Here is a 23652-nt window from a genome sequence, read left to right as displayed (position 1 = left end):
GTTTATAGTCCTCTGCTTTATTACCCATGTAATCTGCTGATATGAGGTCAGCCAGGAATTTAACAACTGGTCACTGACTCCATGATAAACTTCCAATATTCCTTCTCATTACCTCTTTTTGTGAATATTATACAGTACACTCAAGCTGTGTACCTGTGCTACACTGATGACTTGTAAATATTGTAAATAAAAGAGTGATTGTTCAACAGCTCTGGAGCTCAGGTTGTTTACCACAAGTGACAGTGAGGCTCAGGTAACGTTTCTGTGCAGAATATTTTCACATCTTGACGGATGCTCAGTCTGGGTTCACCCAGGATGCTGAGGAGAATCCGTTTTACAGTTTTTCTCCTTTGACCTTGTAAAATGAGATGACAGGTGTTTTGTTTTCAGTTTCAGTTCCTGCGAACTTAAAGGTGCCAAATGAAGATTCACTCTTCATCTTAAGGGAATAAACTCATTCATGTTCCCAAACTAAAACCACTGTGTGACAGCTTACCTGTCAAGAACTTCTTTCTTTTTTTTTTAAGATGTATTTTTTACCTGTTCCAAAAATAAAAATCTTCAAATGGATACTCTCAAAAAGACTTAATAAATGTTGCTTAGTAAAACAACCAATTTCTCAATTCAGTTTAGGTTCTCAAGAGAGAAGCAGTCTCACCTCTTTGAGAGGGTCGTTGAGTTCACTCAGGATGTTGTCCTCATCAAAGATTTTGCCTTGGTAGCGATGTTCATAGTAGTCGTGGATTTTCTGCCGCATGTCTGCTGGAAGCTTGTGGAAGGACATGTATTGCTCCACTTGCTTGTACTGAGAAGGCAAAGAAAGCAGAGGGAGTTCAGTTGCTTGTTGCATGTATATGTACACCAAACAGTACATACAAACAGGCAGAGTACACCTTAAACAACAAAACTCTGAGTGTGTATTTGTGTCTCTGTATTGAGGACAAACCGTGCTCTCACATAGTCACAGTGCCATGTCCTTGGTTGTGTGTGTGTGTGTGTGTGTGTGTGTGTGTGTGTGTGTGTGTGTGTGTGTGTGGGGGGGGGGCAGGCAGGTGGTGAAGCAGGAACAAGTACAGGCCCGGGGCTATGTCAGACCAAGGTAGCAGTTCCGATTATCTCACCCAAGCAGGAAGCCCAGTCCTAATAGGCAACCAAGCTATGATCTAATGTAAACTAGCAAGGTATACCTGGTATCCTGCAGAGATTTAGGAGCTGCATAGTCAACGAACCAGATGGTAGAGATTGCATGACTTATCTTAGCACCTGCCGAGGTGATGCCAAAGGGATTCTCTCTTTTTGGTCTGTAATTATTTTGTATTTGTTTTCTGTTTAAGGTGAAATGTATGTAAAGCTCTTTGAAACTTGCCTTGCAAACAAACCGTTAATGTATCATTATTACAGGTTATGATTGGAACATTTTTCACCTAACTCCATGTTCATGGCACATTTACTAGCAAAATAAAGAAAATGAGTACATTTCAAAATTATTTAGCAGTAATTACTGGCTAAAAGTTATAAAACCAACATTTTTAAGTCCAATTCATACTGCAAATAAACATAGTTAACTTGCCATTTTTCTAAATTAATTAAAGCGGTATTTACAATTAGAACTACTTCTATTACATCCATAATTTAATGATCATGGCAAATTTAGCAGTTATTTTGTTGTGATTTTCAGATACATATACTTATATTGAATACATAGATATGCAACTAAAATCTAATTCAGAGAATATTTACAGTAATTTAAATGACTGGGTAAATAACTGGTTAATTAGTTACTAGTTGTGCTTGACAAACAATTTTCACCAAGAGCAATATATTTAAGTTCTCTGGATTTCCCAAAGAGCAGAATTTTAAATAAATACATAATGATATTAAACCCATTGCAGTTATTGTTTCTCACAGTGCAGTACACAGGCCAGAGGAAGAGGGAAGGATGAAGAAAATAGATGAAATATTTTGTAACCTCACTATCAGAAATCCAGATGGCCTGTGACTCTACTTCTTTTTCTTACTGCACATGCATTGCTGGACGCAGGACTGTTTTCATTTGTGCAATACTGCCAGTAACAAAGATGCAAGAACCATCCCGTATTTGATAAATACTTTTGTCCTAGAAGAAGTTCAAATTCTGTCCACATTAACCTGAAGGCAAGTATTGACTCAAAGGAGAGGGAAAACGAGAAAATACTTCAGCGCATCTATTTTGATCAGTCTCTGTTTCATCACACAGGTTTTCCACAGACAGGCCCAGGGTCGCGAAAACAATCTTAGCAGCCAGTCCAAGTCCTGACACCTGAAAATAAACTCTCTCACTGCCTCTGGTGATCACAGTAGAGCAGTGGGTAAGAGCCAACAGTAGCTGTGAGGTTGGTAGTCCAGTCCACTGGCAGGCTCTATGACCAGTGTGATGAGATGTGTCCGTGAGAGAGAAGACACTTGAGTCACAATGCCTCCTTCATTAATTCCTCTTGCGGCTGCAGAAAGGTGATACTGTGATTTAGTTTACAGTAGAAGCTGGAGAGTGATGCACAGAGTCAGGCACTGAGCATGATACGACGTCCCCGATGCTTCAGGTTTGATACGTGACCTCCAGCTTTAGGTCAAGTTTTCATAATGACGACTTATTCTTTTTATTTTATTGGTTAATTATCCAGTAATACTCTCTAATGGAGCAATTTATAGAAATGCTGTCTACATTCCTCCTCCTTATCCATGTCTCTCTCTCTCTCTATAGAGAAAGTGAGTTCTACACTCACATTGGAATGAACAATTTGGTACAAAATTAAGCCACTCCTTGCTAGTGGCACTATCCCGGGGGCACTTTGTTATCTGTGAAAAATAACATACGACAGAAACATATGTCTTCATGTCCTGTAAAATTTGGTTAATCCCAGTGAAATATGACTTGTATTCTGTTTGCAAGAAAGTAATTTGCTGTTGGTGAATGTGTTCCAAAATGAGAATGACACTTTAGTTAGACAAGGTAGAAAGGTTTCTGTTGTGTGCATGTGCTCAAATGAAGTCAAATGGTGTCATATACAGTAGAGGAGGAAACAATCGAATGCCTTTGTCTCTCCGGCTTAGGAAATACAGATTTATATTTAACAAAGCTGTTGAAAAAACTAAAGTAAATATAAATAGTTAGACATTTTGGGAAATTTGAGTGAAGAGTTTGATGATAAGATTGATGCCACTCACGATTATCTTAGCTGAGCATAAAGACTGGTATGGGGAAACGGCTAGCTTGCTCTTTCCAAAGCTAATGTAGAAACAACAAGGTTCTATGGGGGATTGTGTGCTGGACTATCTCTTTCCCATCGTCCAGACAGAGCCAGGCTAGCTCTTTCTTTCTGTTTCCAGTCTTTGTGCTAAGCTAACGCCGCTTGTAGCTGTAGCTTCATACAGCATTTAATGTATGGACATGAGAGTAGTATCCTAAAATGTTGAGCAATTTTTTTTAAGCATTACTGCTTCTATAATACAGTTGCCAAAAATATGCATATAGTATCATACTTTTTTCATACTTACTAGTGTTTGAAACCTTCTTTAACCAGTACAGTATTTCAGGGCTTAGAAAGTTAAGTTAAGTTAGGTGTACATAACACTCTAAACCCTGTATATGAAATAAAGCACATATTATATATGTCTTAAAGCCGAGCTCTTCAGCTGCTGTGTGACACACAGTTGGCTTACAGTGATTCAGCATCAGGGCATTCCAGCAGGCATGTTTTGAGACCATGCATGTTTTACACCATCCTATCCTTCCACCCCCTCCTATGCTTCATCTGATTCCTTTATATCGTTCTCTTAGTTTGTTTAATGATGGCCTTCCTTTCTTTAATCATTTTTATTTTATTAACATAAGAGATCACGATAAATTTCGTTTCTGTAATAAGTACAATTTAAGTAAAACATATCGACATTCTCTTCTCTCCTCATCTTCTCGTAAACATCCTCTGACCTTAGCTACCGTCTAACCCCACACCAACATCCCTCTCTCCATGTTTCCAACCCCCTGGCTATGGCAGTGATAGATGTAATGACTACAGGCTGAGCACCCTGAACCCATCCCTGCTGCTCCTCAGCCTGCTCCACTGATATGCACAGCCATGCAGCAAATCAGCCCGAGCTGAATCTGGCTACACACTGGGGCTCTGTTACCACGGACAAGGCATTCACAGACTCAGAGTTGTCAGTTTGATGCCCGTAGGGATGTCGAATGGCTAAAGTGGGATGTTGATTAAGCAGATTTGCTGCGGAGCAGATGTACATCACATACTGAGCAAGACACATGTCACTAATTCAAACAGTGACTTCGAACAGCTGACTTGTTTGCTGTGGGCGACCCTCTGTCATTCATTTTTGGCCGAATGTGCTGTGACATCTGTGCATCTGGCAATGATCAATCATATAATTATGTTTTCAATTATGATACATTCTATCTTATAAAGAAATCAGTTCCATGCTGTGAATTAAATACCCATTCCAATGATAATGGTGTTATGCAGCAAAGTGTTTTCTTTCTGTGTGACTTTTTTTGATCTGCTAACAGTTCTGTTGTCAATCCCAACCTGAATGAATGACCAGACCTGCTGATTATTAGTGTGATGATGACATTTTATTTCTCTCCATCTGTTAGAGGATGATGAAACTGAATCACCATTTCCACCACTTTTTTTAAAAGTTGAGTTGTGGGTAGCTTTGTACCATAATGATACTGCAGCAACAATTAGTATTGTATTTTGCATAGAGGCATAAAAGCTTCTGCTCCAAATGATGAATTTTAAGTGCCATGTTACGTATAATAACACTGCACCAAAAGCCACAGAGTTTTTTATTCTCTAGATTGTCATTGACTACAGAAGCGGGTGGCAAGGTCGGGCCTGCGTTTTAGAATTAATTGATAACGTCGAAATGCTTTAAAGGTGTGAATTAATGAACTGGTATTTTAGCATGTCCTGGTAAAGTCACAGCCAAGGTGACTCTGCCGACACGTACAACCTCCTGCAGGATAGTTGATGTGTACTTTGTGCATCAGTCCAGTCCTGCTTTAGTACGCGTCTGTGTATATGCTCACATAAATACAGTCGGCATGCAACTAACAGTTCTTTTATTCATCATTTTATCAATTATTTTGCTGTAGAGTTGAAACAATTAGTTAATTTATCAATTAGCTGATTGACCGAAAAACTAATTGTTTCATTTTTTAAGCAACAATGCGCAACGTTCACTCATCACTCGCTCACTCAAGTGAGGATTTGCTGCTTTTCGTTGTCATGGATGATAGTTAACTGAATATTTTGGGGTTTTTAGACTGTTGGCCAAAGAAACATTTTACAGACAAAATTATTAACTGAGAAAATAATCAGTTTATTATCGATAATGACAACATTAGTTGCAGTTTATTATGCAATTTGCTGATTATTTTCTCGATTAATTGTCAGACTATTACATGTCAGAAAATAAAAAAAAGGTTTCCATCACAATTGTCCAAGTTTTTGTCATTAAAGTTCTTATTTGGTTTAACCAACAATCAAAAAAAAAAAAAAAAAAGAAGATATTTCCTTCATAATCACATAAGATAGAAACACAGCAAATCCTTTAAAAGTGACGAAGACGATGTGTGGCATCATAGCTTGAATCAGTTATTAAAACATTAATAAACAAGCAGTTTATTTTTCTAAAAATGATTTCAGCTCTAATACACAATGTGTATATTAAAAATCACATGACTGCAGGAACAACACCAGATCATTACCAAATTATGTTCATCACTCTTTCACTTGAAAGAAACATGAACTGTGTCCGTTGACACATCATGTATATTAAAAAATGTCTTTTTGTGTTTACATCATCTATGTTACCACATAAATTAAAGGTCAGCTCTTCATTTCTAATCATGACTATGTCCTTAAATGGATCAAGACAAACTGTACAATAGAGGACTATAATCCCCTGAACTATAGTGATGTATGTACATGGAATTCTGCAAAGAAAAAAGTTTGACAGTTAAAGTCAGGTTATTGCGTGCGAGCACACAGAGCGCATCAGTCATGGCCGTGTGTTCTGGGAATTGCTCAGACCTCTCAGCAAGATCACAGATGGTGGCTCGGCTGAAATGCTGGATAATCAACCCCCCCCCATCCTAAAAACTGATGTAACGGGGACTGAAATGAAAGGGAAAAATACAATGTGTTCACTGGCAGCATACTGACAATAAGGTGGCTGGTCATGTGATAGAACTCCTCACCCCGTTGGCCTTATGTGATCTGCTTGGGGGAAGAAAATCCTCTTTCTTAGTCATCGCCCAGGATATTGTGATCTGTGAGAGCTCAACCCATTGGTCCATGGGGCCACTGAGAGAACCTAATTTATTTAAGTCTAGCTCCAATGAGCAGGATTTTATGCAGTCGGAAAGAGCAAAACCCTCAGATTAATACTTTGAAGCTATAGTGCGTAGTTTCTGTCTCCTCCATGAGGAATTCTAAGTAATGACAAGAACACTGTCGACGCGTCCACACGATACAAGCCTTACCCTACAGTCACATTAGCTACAGAAGAGAGCGACACGCACTCTTGATGGGTGCTCCTGGGCGTGCCTAGCCTACTCCTGGTTGCTTGGCAACAGTAAAGTTAAATTCTCTGGTGCTACCTTCAAGCACGTCTTACAAGTCACTTCAGAGGTATTGTCAAGTCACAAGAATTATGTTTTTGGATTTAAAAGTATTTATTTCCCGATAGGGGTAACAAAATATATGAGATCAAATGCCAAACATATCAGATACATACGATGTCCTGAAGCGTTTCTGCCATCTTGAATAATTTTCTTCAACTCGAGCAACCAACGTACATACGTCACGCTGCCCTCACCCTGCCTTCAGCCCGATTGGCAGTCGCTTTGTCGCATCGCTCAGCATTTGCATAAAATAGACTTCTTGTCTATTTTGACCCCGCCTTGCTCGTGGCAGCGGCAAGCTCGTCGCTGGCAAACGGCCACTCTCATTGAAAATGAATGGCAGCATGTCGCTTTTTCTCTGTCTCTTGTAGCTAATGTGACTGTAGGGTTACGTGATTGTGCCCGCGCCCCAACCCCTGCCCCACGCAGTTGCTAGTAGCCAAGGAGGGCACGAAGGATTAAAAAGCATAATTATCTTCACTGCATGCAAAAGTCACCAGACGACACAATCTTCTGAACACAGCCATACTGAGAAATACTGAGAGAGTTTGGTGGAGCTAATAGTCTCGATTAGCTTTGTAGCAACTCATTTGGCAATGGCTTGAATGTAACGGACGTTCATTAATATCAAAAAGTTACGCGCTAAAGCTTTAAGATCATCCCACTGGTTATTAGCATTACTTACCTTGAAACAACAAAACACGAAAGATTTGAACTTCATACCGTGCAGTTACTTCATTTAAAATAACATCCAATATCATGTAAATCATATAAACCCAATCTTCTTCATAATCTCAGGTATTTAATGTAATCATGTCACTGTCTGGTGCTTACCTTCTCTTGGTATTGCCTGCGTGAGGAGTCCAGCGACTGAATTAAAGCTGTAGCGTGGCCCACAAACATGGCGTAGCACGTGGCTCCAACAATCATACTCAGCATGGTGATCCACAGGTCAGACATGCTGACAGGTGCCCGGGCGCCATACCCGATGCACAGCATGTGGCTCATGGCTTTGAAGAGGGCATAAGAGTACTGCTTACCCCAGGAAACGTTCTGCAAGGGCGAAGAAAGAGAGAGAGAGAGAGAGAGAGGGGGAGAAAGAAAGAGGAATGGAGATACAGAGAGGGGTGGGGGGAGTTACTGCAAGGCAATGCAGGTAGGGAAGGCAGAATAGAAAGACAGGCTTTCCTTTGATGGATCACTGAATCTCCACCAAACACTCTGCCAACACACTCTTCATGCCTCACAGCCTAATGCCCTCACTGAGTGGCTGAACTTTCTACCTGTCTCTGTTTCTCTCTCTTCTTTCAGCCTGTCAACACCCTCTCTGCCTAGACCTACCTGGCTTTATTTATTTTCCCATTTGCCAAAGGGAGCAAAACAGCTTATGTTTGCAAGAGCTAAAAAAGAAGAAGAAGAAAAAAAAGGGACTGGCCTGGATTGTTGTGCCCTTTCTCTCAGGTTTGATTTTCGTAAGTGTAATGGGATTCAGTGTGCTGTAGGAGAGCTGGGAGGTTGGGAACTCACTGTAGTCTCCATGCACACATGTACTGTAACATATCAGCTTGAGCATATGTAACAGTCTTCATGTTGAAAATGTAGTCAGTCATGATCGACTCTCTTGAGCAGCTCAAAGGGAAGTGATCTGCGCTGGGTGAGAGTCATTCCTTATATCGTTCACGGCATGTGTTCTCGTCACAAAGTGACTGCTTCTTGTGTGCCTTTAGCTACACAATAATATCTCCACTCAGGTTCATGAGGCCCCTATTATCCAATTATGTGTCTAGCTGGGTTTATGAGAAGTCATTTCATCGTCACCCCATCATAGTTGATGAAAAGAACCTGATCGGTCGCTGCTGACTGGGAAGCAAGCAGAGACGGACCAGACAGAAGTGTAATTCTGCCGCTCAAGATCAGCTTCTATGACTCCTCTTGACTATCATTAGTGTTTGATAATATGCACTCTGAGACTGAGGTATTATGAAGCATGGATGGATCATGACAAGATGGACCCCTGGCTGCAGATGCCTTAAAGGCCTCCCACACAATTCTTGGTGACAAAGATTCAAAGATTCATTCCCTACGAAGTTGTCATGAAGTTGCTTTCTCGTAACAACCTCGAATTGAATGTTTGTAATGTTCAGTATGCTTCAAGCGAAGTGCTTGTTGGATCATGGAACAGTGTCTGAAACCCCCTCCTTCCACACCTTTCTAATGTTGAAATTTGGGGACAGCGTTCAACAATTTCTTTAACTTGCCGAAACCAACAATGCGATAATCACGCCCACTTTTCGCAGTGATCGGCCAGGCGTGGGGAGGTAAGAAAGTAGAAAGGAAGCTCTCTTTTATATTTGTTATATATATTTTTTTAAGATTATTAAGATTTTAAGATTATTTTTTGGGGCATTAAACAGGACAGCTTAAGACAGGAAGGGGACTGAGCCTTTGTACACCCGCAACCGGGTGAGCAACCCATATTCTTACTTTCTACTTGCCTTCAGACGTGGGCGGATGACTAGCTCGTTGTACAAGCTAGTTTGTTTTGAGCATACTAAGGCCTTTGGACAACTCTTGGATTTTTAAAAAGGACTTTTTGCTTTTTTACTATGCATATTATTAACAGCCACTTCAAACAGATGCTCTTATGTAGGACCCCTTGGACACCTGGCCCTACACCCATTTTATAATCCATCTATGTTAGCAGGTAGTATCACAATATAGAAGGCTTGAAAATGTACTACCTTTATAGTTGCATTCCAGATTTCACAGATTTCTTTCCCCCCACACACACTTTTTGTTGTTCTGAGCGTCAGGATAAGTCATGTCTTGTCATCAGGATTTAGACTCCTCATTAATACAGTACATGTCACATGTGTGCCTTTTTTGCCCAGAGATATGCAAAATCTCTAGTGAGCAACATAAACAGGCCCATCAAGGCTACATATGTGAAGAGTTCCTATGTGAAGACAAATACGACAGCTCCTCGGTACATGCCTCATAGTCACAGCCAAGTTGCTGACTGCTCTAATAGCTTCACCTCCTGTGAACAAGAAGGGCTGAGGAAGCGCTCCATATAGAATATCTATTTCACCCAAAACAGAATGGCTAATGAAAGAAATATGAAACCTCTAGAAAATATAGTTAATCTCTGTCTTTTTTTTCACTGGCTGACATAGTTCCATAAGCCACACTGTAATGTAGCACATCCCATCATGTTCACACGCTGGTGCCTCCTTTTGTCACGGCATTCTCCGTTCTGCTCGACTCCACGCTGATCATCAACTGGGATTTAGTTAATGAGTAAATTTACAGCTAATCATCTGCCCTGGATGACTCACCAATTAGTTTATTCTTCCAGAGACTGATTAGAACATTTGTGACACTTTCCAGCTTGAATGACAAATAGAGTCCAGTTTGTTTGCCTTGGCAGCGTCGATTTGTTTTCTCCAAAAGGGTTCAGCCCAAAAATACTGTCTTTATACAAATAACCACCTTTTCCCCCCACAATATACAGTGTAAAGGAAATATTTGTAGCAGAAATATATATGTAGTGTTTTTGTAGCATTTTACTGTTGCACCTACACTGAATAATCCACACACACACACAATCCACACAAATGCCACTTGTGATGTCATGAGCCTTAGGTGTCCTTTCACGTGTACGTTTAGCATGTGTGGTTAAGATGGCGGGTAACGCTGCAGAATGGTTGTGTTGACCTATTCGTATGGATGGCAAAGCAGAGAAATGTAGTTATTCCAGATGAAAACAGATAAGCTGTGGTGACTCACCGCACATTTTGCTATTTGTCCTTGGATGTGTTTGGTGCAACAGGGAATATCTGCACTGCATGAGCGTGTCATATAATCCTTTTGTAGTACAGATTATATAGGGCTTTGGAATTGATTTCACATATAGTTGCACTGTACGTCATATTTCTGATGTTTATTTAAATATGGAGCATATAAAACAGGGAAAAAGGGAGAATTTCTTTTTATTCGGCTCTTAGCCCAGTGATGATCAGCTCATTGGTGAACTAACCAATCAGTCTCTATTCGACTAAACTGTCACAGGTCTGGTTCCTAATTCAATGGGTTAGACATCATTGATGTTCCGTCAATATTAGTTCAAGTCCTTATCATAGACTGTAAAAATGTTGGACGAAGCTTCTAAGTCTAACAATTGAAGCCAGTGTGCCTTATACCTAAATTGCTCATTTCTAGCAGGGGGTGACTCCACTGGTTGCAAAAAGAAGTCTGTTTCTATAGAAGTCTATGGGAAAATGATCCTACTTCTCACTTGATTTACTACCTCAGTAAACATTTTGCATAAGTTGATGGGCTCAATCGCTAGATTCAAGTCTTGATAAAAAAAAAGAGAGAAAGACCCTTCTTATTGAAGAACATTGCAGGAATAATGTCTGCATTATTACTGGTTTGATTCCTTGAGTTTGTATTTTTGTCTTCAATTACAGTAAGTGACTTACAGTAGATTTGGTGCAGTGCATTATGATTGTAGCAGCCAATCTTACACTAAGTACATACCGTCCTGGATTTCTTTTGTCTGTTTACAGTAGTCATCAAATGACAGACATAAACATGTATTTCCCTGCAGTAGTGAGGAAACTCACAGATTGACAGAATTATCTGCCGTATACTCTCCGTTTCTGCAAAAAAGCAGCTTCTACTTTTTTCCTATTCTCTCCATTCCCCTTGACTTTAATGAATGTGGCTAACACTGCAGATGTGCTCAGTTCCTCTGGAGTTCAAAATATAATTAAGCTCTGGATGAAGCCAAACAAGTGACATCAGATACTTTATATTCAACAGTGACATGAATTCACAGACTTCATTATCCCATGCAAAAACACTCAAAGCTGTCTATAATTAGACTTAGCCAAGTGTTTGACTGCTTGTTTGTTTAACATCAAGCAGCATTTGAATTCATTAGTCACAACATGATGCCTCCATACAGTCCCATCACACAGGATGACACTGGTTATGTGACCTGGATGCTTCACCATCGTCCCAGTGTCGAGTGTGACCCAGAGGCTTTGGTTGTTGTTCATACCAATGAGAAACTATGAGACTAACTATGAGAAGGTGCACAGCTGCAAAGGACAGGATTTGACCCTTAACAGCACCACTGCTCATAGGGAAAATAACAAAAAATAGAGTGGTTACTCATCTGATACTCATTACCACAGATGCACACTAATTCAATAGCTGTCCTCGTTTCACTGCAGCGTAACACTTGGCTTTAGTAAAAAAACATGTCCTATTACATTCTTGTGAAAATACACTTTCTAGAATGTGCATGCATAGCTTTTCCATTTTAAATAAGTTTTGGTGTAAAATGTCATCATATTTTGATTTTACTAGCACTTTGTGTGTATTTTTTATGTTTTATTCCAGGTAAATGCTCCCCTCACGTGTCTTTTTATCCATTTTAAAAATTGAGCACAAACATCCGCATTAGCTGGTCTTAATTACTCAATCATATAACTGTCCAAAACCCGGCAAGCTGTCCCATGCATGGGAAAAAATGTGATGCACAATATAATTTTTTTTAATTACATAATCTAACTACAAGCTGTTCTCTCTGGGAGTGCACAGAAGGCGCAACAGTCTTTGAACACATAAGCGTGGAAGTGCAGGGGTCTGCTGGCCTGCGTGAACACCAAACTGTAAGTTGGCAAGAAAAGCACTCACAGTGGTAACCTTCTCAGTGTAAAGGTTGATGTTCTCTTTGTGTCGTTTGTTTCATGCTTATCTCCTGCTCAGCAGTCCTGATGAAGGATCCTTCTGGGATCCTGCCAAGCTTTCTACAGTTTTCTCCTTTTATTGGGTTTGTTTTTTTGCAGAGGTCTCAGTTGCTTTCCTCAGGGTTGTACGTTTGGGTTGTTAGTGGTGTTGCAATTCCTAATTTTCATCAACAATTTATTTGCCAAATATTTTCTATGATGTGTAAATTGTGAAAAATGACCATTATAATTGTTTTTAACAATTTCTTGTTTTATCCGACCAACAGCCTAAAACCCAAAGATATTCCCTTTACCATCACATAAAACAAAGAAAATCTGAGTGGCTTGAACTTTTGAATTTTTTGCATAAAATAACTGCCAATTAAATTCAATTGACTAATTAATAGGGCTGTTAGTCCTCTCTGACATGTTATTCTGTGCTTTGTGATGTGTTGAATCTATATTTTCTTTATCTCATAACATGGATCTAAATTTAGCCACCTTTGTAAAAGCCCGGTCTTTCTACTTTCTCTGAAGAGTAATACATGTCTACCACACAATACTGACATTCTGAGGAGTGAGGTGACTACTTCTTTTGCTTTTGGTATCCAATCATGTGCAATCAAGAATGCGTCGGCCACTTTCACTGATGAGCACACCCTCAATCAGAAAGGTTAAACTAAGCAGGAAAGCAGCCTGATTTATGTCTCCAGGTGTATAACAAAAGAGATGTTGTCAATTGTCCTGCGACAACCCCTCGAAACTCGGTGCTACTGTTATTGAGCAGCGATGCTTGACATCTTGACAATTCAGGTGGTCATACTCCCGCATTTCTGAATGAACAAAGATGCTCTAGAGACGACTGATTGAAATCTCCTATTATCAACAAAGACTCTCCAAGAGGGGTGAATAACACACCTTACAATGTCAACCAATCAAAGGTACTGTACACCAAATAATTAAGCAAGAGAGCTACACCCTGTTCACATCAGGGCAAAAGCAGTCTTGCATTTTACTCAGATGCAACCAATATGCCCTCATGTTGAAGGAAGTGCCATGAGGGAGGAGAGACATAATTATAAAAAAAATTTGTTTGATTAATTCATAAACATTGGACTGAGCCCGGCTGTTGGAAATGACTCATTGAGGTTGGGGAAGAAAGAGAAACGGGAAAGTAGTGGGTGGTCCAGGGATAAAAGAGACTGAAGGGTGGTTATGCATGGTTAGGCAATGCCTTTCTGTTTTTGTCTGTCTACTTACAGTCTCTGTCTATCTGTCTGCCCCTGAGACATGAATCCTCGGCAGGATACTGCTCAGCTGTCCGTCTCTATACGAGACCTGGACAGGAACAGCACACACAAAACACACATGTCCCTCCATGCTCCTAAACACATATCTTTACACTGTGCATGCAGACAGAAGTAACATCCCATCACCCTCTCACACGAGCCAACACAGCGACAGCATCATTATCTTGTCTGGTGATTAAGTAAATGTAGCCGCTAAAGAGTAAGAAGCTACTCTCAGGCCATTAGTCATGAAGATAACAGTCCTACACCTTGTACTGCACCACTCAGCAGTATCTGCAGTCCTGGTTGTCCCCACTCTTCTTCTCACAGCTGGAAACAGAAAGTACCAAGCCAACGACAGAAACAAAATATGACGCAATCTGAATTTAAAGCAGTCATTCTTGAGCAGCTGAAAGACACGACCTTTGAAGGCAAACCTCTGACCTCTGAAAGTCCCTCGCCGGAGAATCACATTATATATTTAAATGGAAGGGGACATATCTTATCAAGATTTTGAACTTATGAACGCTAATGCATTGCGATGGTGTGAGAAGAGGAATCCCACATGTGGGCCAGGCTTTTCACTTTGGATTTGCCAAACTGCAGTCAGGATCCACAGGGAAGAGATTTCTACAAATTGCTCATTCTACCACATCACAGGGTGTAACACCATGTTAGCTGCTGACATCCTATAGTGCCAATGACCAGAGATTTTGCCTCAAATATGTCTCATTTAGGGTGGCAACTTACAATTATTTTCATCAATTATTTTTTTGATTAATTTTGTTCTGCACACTAAGTTCCATTGCAAGTGTTCGGTCATCACAAAAACGGAGGAGAAATCAATGTAGAAAGCAATCTGAAAATTGAAAGATATCAAAATGAAATACCTGATTGTAGAATACTGACATTTACTGACGTTGAGTTATTTGCAAAAATGTTTTACATTTGTTCAAATTGGTTCGTCTTTGTTGGTGGATTGGAAAATGCATTTGTGAACATCACAGATTAGTAACAAATCATCATAAACATTTGACACTCTTATTTTAAAAGGTGCTCTAAGCGATGTTGGGTGATGTTACTTCTTGTTGACGTTCGAAGTATTTTCAAACAAAATGGAGGTTAGCTCGCCCCTCCCTCCTCCTCATCCCGTCCCCTCCCTCTCCCTTCCGTGCTTCCTTGCACTAACCCCCCAACCCCCACCCCCAAAATCCCTCTTGTCGGTTATTGGCTGGAACGCTGGAACACTGCTTGTGTATGTTTCGTGGGTGCAGGTTGGCCAGTTTGTTTTTGTTGCCGTTTGTGGAGCCTGGGCTGTCTACAGAGACCGCGTTTTTTTACAGTGTGTTCAGGGGACAGGCAGCTCACGGATAGTGAGGAGATGTTTGCTGTATGTGACAAAAATGTTGTTGCCTAAAAACCATTGTGACGCCATTCATTTGTGGATCACCAGTATTAAGACCAATTTCTCTCATTATTCTTGCGGCGTAGCATTACTCTCAAAAGTATTGATTCATCATTTATAATAATTGCCTGTAGTCCGAGGTAACTATTCAAAATGCTTGTTTTGTCTGACCCACTATCCAAAATCCTCTATTCTATTTACAATGAAAGAAAAGAGACACACCTTTTACTTAAGAAGCTGGAACCAGAGAATGCTTTGCTTGTTGAAGATTCATTTTCTGTCTGACTAATTAACTAATTAACCAATCCTTTCAGCAGCCTCAACCTTGTCACAATCTGTATTTTCATACCTGAACACAAGATGCAAAAATGGACTAGATTCATGAAATATATGGTAATACTAATCCAAGAAGTTGTGAAACTGCTGAGATTTGAAAGCATTGCTGTCCCTTCAGACTTTAGACGAACTCTGTGAGGTTCTATATATAGGTGTGCCAGTCTGCAGCTGCAGTCAGAACAATGTCACTAGGAAGCCTGTCTGTGAGGAGCTGGGAGGCAACTTTGTGATGTTGTTTTAACGTACTGCATGCAAATGATTCTAGTTTCATTTTACTAGTTTTCACAGCTGTGTAGCTCACCTATAAGCATCCAGCACACACAGGTATCCTACAGTATCTTTGTTTCAGAGGCCCTTTTGCAATCCCCAGCTATGGGTATTGATTTCCATGGCGCAAATGATCCTGCCACACAGGAGGCAGCGACTTAGCCTTCTACATGATTCCCATTACGTATCGATTTGCATACAAGAAGGGGAATATATCTGATTAATTCTGAGCAAGCAGAGCAACACGCAGCACAAGTGCAAGGAGACTTTTATAATTAAGCTTAGTTATTACAAGTAGCGGTAAATATGAAGCAATGTTGAACAAAGGAAAGTTAAAAAGAATCTGTGGTGCTGCAGGAAAATGAAGGAGCCCGGTTTTGTGTCCGTAAGCATTAGCAAGGATGAATTGTGACAGTTATGTGGGACATTTTATCACTGAAAATTCATTTTGGTGCAAACAGAGACGGATAATGTCTATTTGGGATGAATAACACATGCTAGTTGGTATTGGGCTCACTTGGGCAATTCATCGCCTTGAAGTACAAATAAGAGTTGGATACAGGGCTGTGATGTTGAGGAAAGCTGACATTTGCTCCTGAAGTCAGATGCCTCTGAGCAGTCAGTGTGCATGTGGAGTACAGACATGTTTGTCAGAGAGAGGGAGATGAGAGGGCAGAAGAGTTCCCCGGGCGAGCATTTACAATCAGCATTACCCAGGAGGCCCGTACACACACTTCTACACTATCACATTGCTCTGAGAGCAACCACAGTCCATTTGACCCCAACTCAGAGAGAGAGAGGGAGGTGAAAAAAATGTAAAACACAGTGAAAGAAAAAGCACATACAGATGGGAGACGGTCCCCAAAGATCTTAAACTAAGTAGTTTTCTGTTTCGACATCCACATAGAATATGGAGAGGCCAGAAATGAGTGAAGAAAATACGTAAAAAGTGTCATATCTATTAATACTATGAAACAAGAAGGCCAAAGAAAACAGAAACATGCAGTACACTATTGTTACAGTACCACTGGTAGTCATGCACTGTAGTAATATTTGGTTTAAACTGTCTCACTGCCTCTTTAAGATATGTTTCTTTGTCAGGTGGCAGATCAATAATGTACCTGCAACAATGTCCCTAATGAAATGTGCTTGTATTCTTATTTAGTCAGACACTACTGTATATTAATACAATACAACAAGATAACAAGACCGAGCCTTTATGTTTTTAAAAATATTTGTTATAACTGCAACATTATTTTAAAATCAATAGAATTTTTCATATAGCATTTTATTCGGAAAACACATCGATTGGTTCTCATCTTAACAATCTTTTCTCTTTTAGACATGCAAGCGCATATGAGCTAAGCAGCCAAACAGGATTATCTTGAATGAAATAACTGCCTGCTCTTACATTTTTCTTATCATAGTGTACTAAAATACTAGGGCTTACTAGTCCTACACTGCAATACAAAACAATGCTGTTTCTTTGTCTTCTACATCGGTCATCAGTTTGTCATTTGTTGCCTGATACATGCAGCTTTAATAATAATAATAATAATAATAATAATAATAATAAATTGAATTTGTATAGCGCTTTTCAAGGACTCAAAGTCGCTTAGCCTCAGTCTTTTAGCACAATGTCATGTACTGTAGCAATGAAATGCAAAGATTCTTTTATATATACCAAATGCCAAAATAACAAACAAAAGAGAAGAGTGTGTAATACTTACAACCATACCGTTTAGGGACACCCAGCAGTCAGGGGGGAAGTCTTGGAGGAGAGGCACCAGATACTGGAGGCAGCCGTCCCAGTGACACAGAAGCAGCATCATCCCTATCAAATTAAATATTCTTACCACTGCACTAGCCAGGTCATAGGTCATATGGAAAATCTGCGAAAGAGAAAAAAGAGACAGAGAGACCTCAGTTAGATTGCTCTAGTATGTCCTTTGTTGTTTGAAAATGTGCATTCAAATTCTGATCATACATCATGTTCAAGTACAGTGTTGAAACATCAGGCAAAACAGACAGACAGTGGTTCAGATTTAGATCTGTTAGTGTCTCTGAAACATCACATGCATTGGTTTTATAGAGATACAAACATATTTTTGAAATATTAAAAAGATACCTAAAAAGTTCACAAATGTACAAAGTCACCTTTGAAGTGGAGGACATGGTGGCCACCAGAGAATTTGGTTGCCACCTGTGTGTGTGTGTGTGTGTGTGTGTGTGTGTGTGTGTGTGTGTGTGTGTGTGTGTGTGTGTGTGTGTGTGTGTGTGTATCTCACAGATGTTGAGCTGCATAATTCAACATGGCTGCTTTCCAAAACAAACTGACCAGTGAATGAGAAACAGAATGCTAAAGGGAGGGCATACATCTGGAATAATCAGCAGGTATGTGTTTTTAAATGCCATGAGCCAGGGCAAGTGTTACTTCTGGTGTGGTTATTTCATAAGAGCAGGACTTTTCAGAATAGAAAGTCATCAGCAGGGTGAGTAAGCATATGTGCAATGTGAAGCGCTTTCATTCACATCGGATATGGGCGAAGAGAATCGACTCACGGCCGGTTAGCTGTGGCACTAATTTCTCATTAGCATGAGAAACCCATTACTTATTTCCAGGTTAGTTATTCCATAATCACCCTGACACTGACGCTCAATTTCTCCTTCTAAAAACAGTGAAATATGAAGAAATTGGTGAGTTTTGCATAATAAACCTGTGCCATTTGCCAATTTGTTGAAAGAAAGATTTCATGTAATTAGTATCTATTTTAAGTGCATGGCTTTCCATTATCTGTAAATTGCCCATTCTACTCACCATAAGTGTCATAATCATTTAATTGGGCCTCAGGTTAATGCACACCACACTGCCATGAGGTTAAAAGAAATCACACAACTTTTGGTGTCAGGTATGTTTTTCTACACTAGTGATACAAGTTTGAATAGCTTCAAAGTTGTAGTTCTTGAAGTAATAAATAGAATAAACTGATGCCAGACTGTAAACAAAAGTATAGAAGGTTGAAGTCAAACAATATGTGAATATGTACAGTACATTCAATTATGATCTATTGAAATATTGTACTAATAAGTACTAATAAGAGCAGAAATGAGGAGTATTTTGTTATATTGAACATTTCTATTTTCTAATAGCAGTTTTGCTATTATCTGCCTTTTTTTTGGCCTATATACTTCAGAATCTTCAAAAAAAATACTGACCACTTTTGACCAAATTGCAAGGGCTACTTACTTCCTCTTCTCATAGAGTGCAATCACTCCAGAAAAGAAAGTCTGAGCACGGACTTCATGTTGTGCTGACACATGTAGTCTGGCATAATTCTAAACCAGGTTTGCCATGACACCTATGGTAAATTAAACCCCAGGTGTTTTTAAAGCTCTTTGAATCCACATTTCTCCACCCCGGTCTATTGTGACTGTCCTGTAACCTTTCTGCACAAAGGACAGTGTCCACACACAGAACAGATGAGAGAACAAGAGGCTGAGGTGATGCTCAGATCCCTCTGTGGTTGAACTCATCCACAGGGAGATACAGTGCACTGCCCTCACAGGCTAAAATTAGCCACTAACTTACAGTATAGCTGTCTCAATTCACTCAGTAGCTCCTCCGCTGCCTACATCTTTATTCTTAATTTGGCAAAACGCTTTCTCCCTCTGTTGGGTGTGTGTGTGTTTTCACATCCATTATAGTTTGGTGACATAATAGGAGAGACAGACAGACACAAATACAAAAACAGAATGGTGACTAATAAAGGTATACATTCTTGAAGGATGGTAACAAGACTGGAAAACAGGAAGTAGCACTTTGGTACCTCTTTGAATTGCAAATGACTACACCAGGCAGAAATAGAAAAGGGCTGACTGCCTGTCTGCACTTTCCTCTTTCAACTAATGCATAATCAAGAAACACAACAAAAGAGACTCTGAAAAATGGGGGGTGCAGGCTTTAGGGGAAAGCAAGTGATGAGGTTACGTGTGTGAAGGTTGCAGAGAGGTTTTACACATACCCAGGGAGCATTTCACTTTGCTGGGAAGCCTCTGCTACCTCTTGGTCACACTGAGTCACAGAGGGCAGAGGGGAAATATGTAAAAACTCATTAACGCAATGTGGGATTTGTTTTGGTTTGTATTTCAAGGGCACCGGTTTGGAAAGTCTGCTAGTGGCAGCAGGTAGCCATGAGGTTTTAGTCTAATAATAGAGTTCCTAAGAATAGAGGCTCCAGGTGTAGATCACTGGTCTGGTCACAGGAATATACCGGATAACCTTCATTGTGATGAAAATTAATGAAATACACTCTACTTTGTCTCCATATAGCAATTTAATTGTAATAATTCAAATAATATAATGAATATGTGCAACCTTTATTTGCATCCAACATCTTTCTTATGCTAATAAATCAGTTACTCGCACATCGAAGTGTTGTGGAGAGTGGGTCCGATGTCATGCTCAGGATAGGTGTCTTCAGAACTAACAGTGCTCAGTTTCCTTAACTTTCAATCATGCACATATTGGACCATCACTCAGCAAGTGAGCAGCAGTTTAAGGCCGGCTACACACTGGCTGCGTGGCGTGAGCGTGGCGTTTTTTTGTTGCGTGTCAGCTGCGTATGCTTCCCATTGATAAAATGAAATACCATGTTAAACATAAATATATACTGATTTGATTACAGCAAAGACAATGTTGGCAGTATTGACAGCAAAATAGGCTACAGAATATTTCTTTCTGTATTGACAGGTGCAATATTAGAAAATAGTTTTTTTTTTATTACATTTATATCTGCATTTATATCAAAATCTAGAGACTTTCAAACATCAACATGTCATTTATTAATATGTATTTGTGTCTAAATGACATATCTTTTCCTATTCTATTTTGCCTGGAAACGCTTCCAACACGCTTGCGTGTCGCGTGAGAAATAGGCGTTGGTTCTATTTCTAGCATGCACGCGTTTTCTGAGACATGCGTGTCACGGAGGCAGTGTGTAAGCTCTAACCCGTTAACATGGCAGCCGAAATATAAACGGACACGCCAGGCAGCTGACACGCTCACACGACGCAGCCAGTGTGTAGCCGGCCTAAGAGTTGCTCTGAAGCATCAAAGAGGGAGACCATTGTGTGTCAGTTATGTTGATATGTTGATGGAGAGGATTAAAATACAGGCATGCCCCTGTTTTATTCAACATGTTACAGTAAAGGAAAGCACTGACAATGCTTAAGGCTTTTTAAGAAATCTTTTAAGTAAAAGAAATGTCATTACATTTGAGGAAGTTAATTGAACTACTAGCTACATAGAAAATGGACTGAAGAATAATTCCCATGTGACGTTGCATTTCGCACTACGCCAAGAAGCATAATGGCCTTATTACAAAACAATTTAAAATGTCTGTTATTTTATTATCAATTAATCTGTTAATTATTTTCTTGATTAATTCATTCCAAGGTGACATCTTCACATGGCTTGTTTGGTCTGACCAACAGTCCAAACTCCAAACATATTCATACAATGATATAAAACAGAGAGCAGGCAGTTAATCCTCACAAGCTAATGTTTGATGTAATAGTTTTTTCTTTAAACATGACTAAAACTATTATTAAAATAGTTGCAGATTACTGCAATGGAAATACTTCAGCAAGTGTTTTTTTCCAAGGGAATTCAGGGCTTCTGATTGGTTGCAGTACCAGCCTGTCATTCTGTCCGAGTTTGGTCGCCTCTCTGCATTTGTTTTTTAGAACATTTGCGCAAAGCTGTTCAACAAAAGCACCATTGGTACAAGCTCACATTGTGTTCTGTCATGCAAGACCCTGCTTCTTTTTACAGTTCTGTGGTCTGTGTGTCGTTGGGATATTCCTTCATCAATTTATTGATTGGACTGTCACACTCTGTGCTGAGCCATGTAGTTCAAAATCTAGCCTGGCTTGTTTAATCCAACACCTTTACTTCTCCGGTGCAGTGTGTGTGAATTTGCACGACTGTGCCCATGTTTCATAGCTTGAGAGTGTTCCTGTAAAAAAAAAACCTTTAACCACCTGCTCACATTACAGATACACAGAAGAGGAAGGCAGTGACAGTAAATTAAAGGTGCTCTAAGCGATGTCATGCGATTTTTAGGCTACAACATTTTCCTCACTATCCGCGAGCTGCCTGTCCCCAGAACACACTGTAAAAAAAACGCGGTCTCTGTAGACAGCCTAGGGTCCACAAACGGCAACAAAAACACATTAGAAGATGGTAAGTCCCTTTGGGGTGGACTTTGGGCTTTTTCACTTTGTAAACCTATAATGTGCACTAAAAGATATATAACACAATAAAGGAAAGGGAAAAAGCCAAAAAGCACAATATGAGCACTTTAACACAGGAGAGCCAAACAGCTAAGATGTGAAGTGATAGTGGCACAAGGTCACACGCTGGTTGTGTCCAGCCAGCACGGCATTCATTCACATTTGGCATGTCCCCGTCCATTCATCAGTACAGTCCGGTAGAGTAGATGCGGACCTGGGAGCTATTGTGTGTTTGCATAGCTAAATACAATTCTATAAACAGGATTTATAATACTGTGGGCACCACAACTGAAATCAATGCCATCCATGCTGTACCTTACTGAGAATTTACACCCGGCATGGAAGGTTACAGTCTGTGTATGAAAATCACAGAGGTGATCCAACATGTGTTTCACCTAAACTTTTAAGGTGTTTACTCCACTGCAATCTGTCAGGTTGATGTATGTACTGTAGGCTGACTTTTGGACTCTGATGTCCAGATAAAAGAGCATGCTGGAGAATTACTCGCCATCAAGCTGTGGGCCTTAAACATGCAATTACAAAACGTTCTTTATGCATCTTCAAATTGGACCTTGGAGGTTAGTGAGGATTAGCGAGGGACTAATTTGAGGGGGATTAAATCCACCACTGGCTATTACATTGAAGGATGACAAAACTGCTTCCAGGAAAATCTGGAATTCTACTGCTTAAAATCGTCTTGTAAATCTCCTTTTGGATCTCTCCTGGTGTTGCTTAATCACAAAATCACAGTTGAACTTGGATTTGAAAAATCATATTATCATGTAATGGGAATTCACTGGGATTTATCAAGTCTCATGTTTTCGTCCTTCGTATAAATACCAGAAAAGTTGTTGGCCATTAAACTTTTTGTCAAAGTTTAGAAAAGAAAAACAACAACAACAACAACAAAAAACTCTAGAAGACAATCTTAGCAGTTAAACTGGATATGGAATATTTTATATACACTGGAAATAGAATTCCAATGCCATTCTCTCCGCCCAAAGAAAATCAGCTTGCTGGAAGGAATTACAATTCACATGCCTGTAATTCCCTATGCACAATCACGATGATGTATATATTTCTGCAATAAATGAACATAAATAAAGTTGGCATTATTGCAGTGCGTCAGGCAGCTTACTGTATACTATGAGAAGCTCATCAGTCTGCAAATCAGTCTACAATGCAGACTAGAATAGACTACACAAGAAGAGGAGAGAAGATAGAAAATCTGTTCAACAGTGTTATACTGTACATGTAACTCGCTTCTCTTCAAGCCATGTTACAGCTGTGCAAAATGTGTCTCTCATAAATAGCTCTGGATCTGCAGCATTACCGAGCAGTACATTTTTTAACGAGGCCCAGCAGTTATTTGGAGCCGGAGATTTCATTAAAAGGCAGGTGGTGATCAATTGGTTCTTTGCATAGAAAACAAGTAGTGATCTATTAATGTAACAGGGAAGTCTTTAAAGAGGAGGTCATTATTTCTCCTGCCTTCCAAGCACAGTAAAGCACGAAGGGGCACTAGTACAAAAGAAAAGTAAAAGTACAGAATTATTACAACTAAAATTTTGATACTAAAAAAGTATCAAAAGTAAAAGTGCTCATAATGTGGAATGGCCCCTTTCAGAGTGTAACATT

The 23652-nt window shown here is 39.8% G+C and overlaps 1 protein-coding gene across 1 annotated transcript in view; it reads right to left on the bottom strand.

The window, feature by feature from the left end:
* hcn1 (hyperpolarization activated cyclic nucleotide-gated potassium channel 1) overlaps positions 1-23652 on the bottom strand; it is a 73783-nt gene that overhangs the window by 24512 nt on the left and 25619 nt on the right. The window contains exons 3-5 of the mRNA XM_078272121.1: positions 17451-17612; positions 7517-7735; positions 659-805 (exon numbers count right to left, since the gene is read on the bottom strand). Coding sequence (XP_078128247.1) covers positions 659-805; positions 7517-7735; positions 17451-17612 — 528 coding nt within the window. The remainder of the gene's footprint in view (positions 1-658; positions 806-7516; positions 7736-17450; positions 17613-23652) is intronic.

The sequence above is a fragment of the Sander vitreus genome, chromosome 16 (genome assembly GCF_031162955.1).
Source record: "Sander vitreus isolate 19-12246 chromosome 16, sanVit1, whole genome shotgun sequence".
NCBI lineage: Eukaryota > Metazoa > Chordata > Actinopteri > Perciformes > Percidae > Sander > Sander vitreus.
Note: the sequence above shows the minus strand (reverse complement) of the source record. Positions and strands in the feature narration are given on the sequence as shown.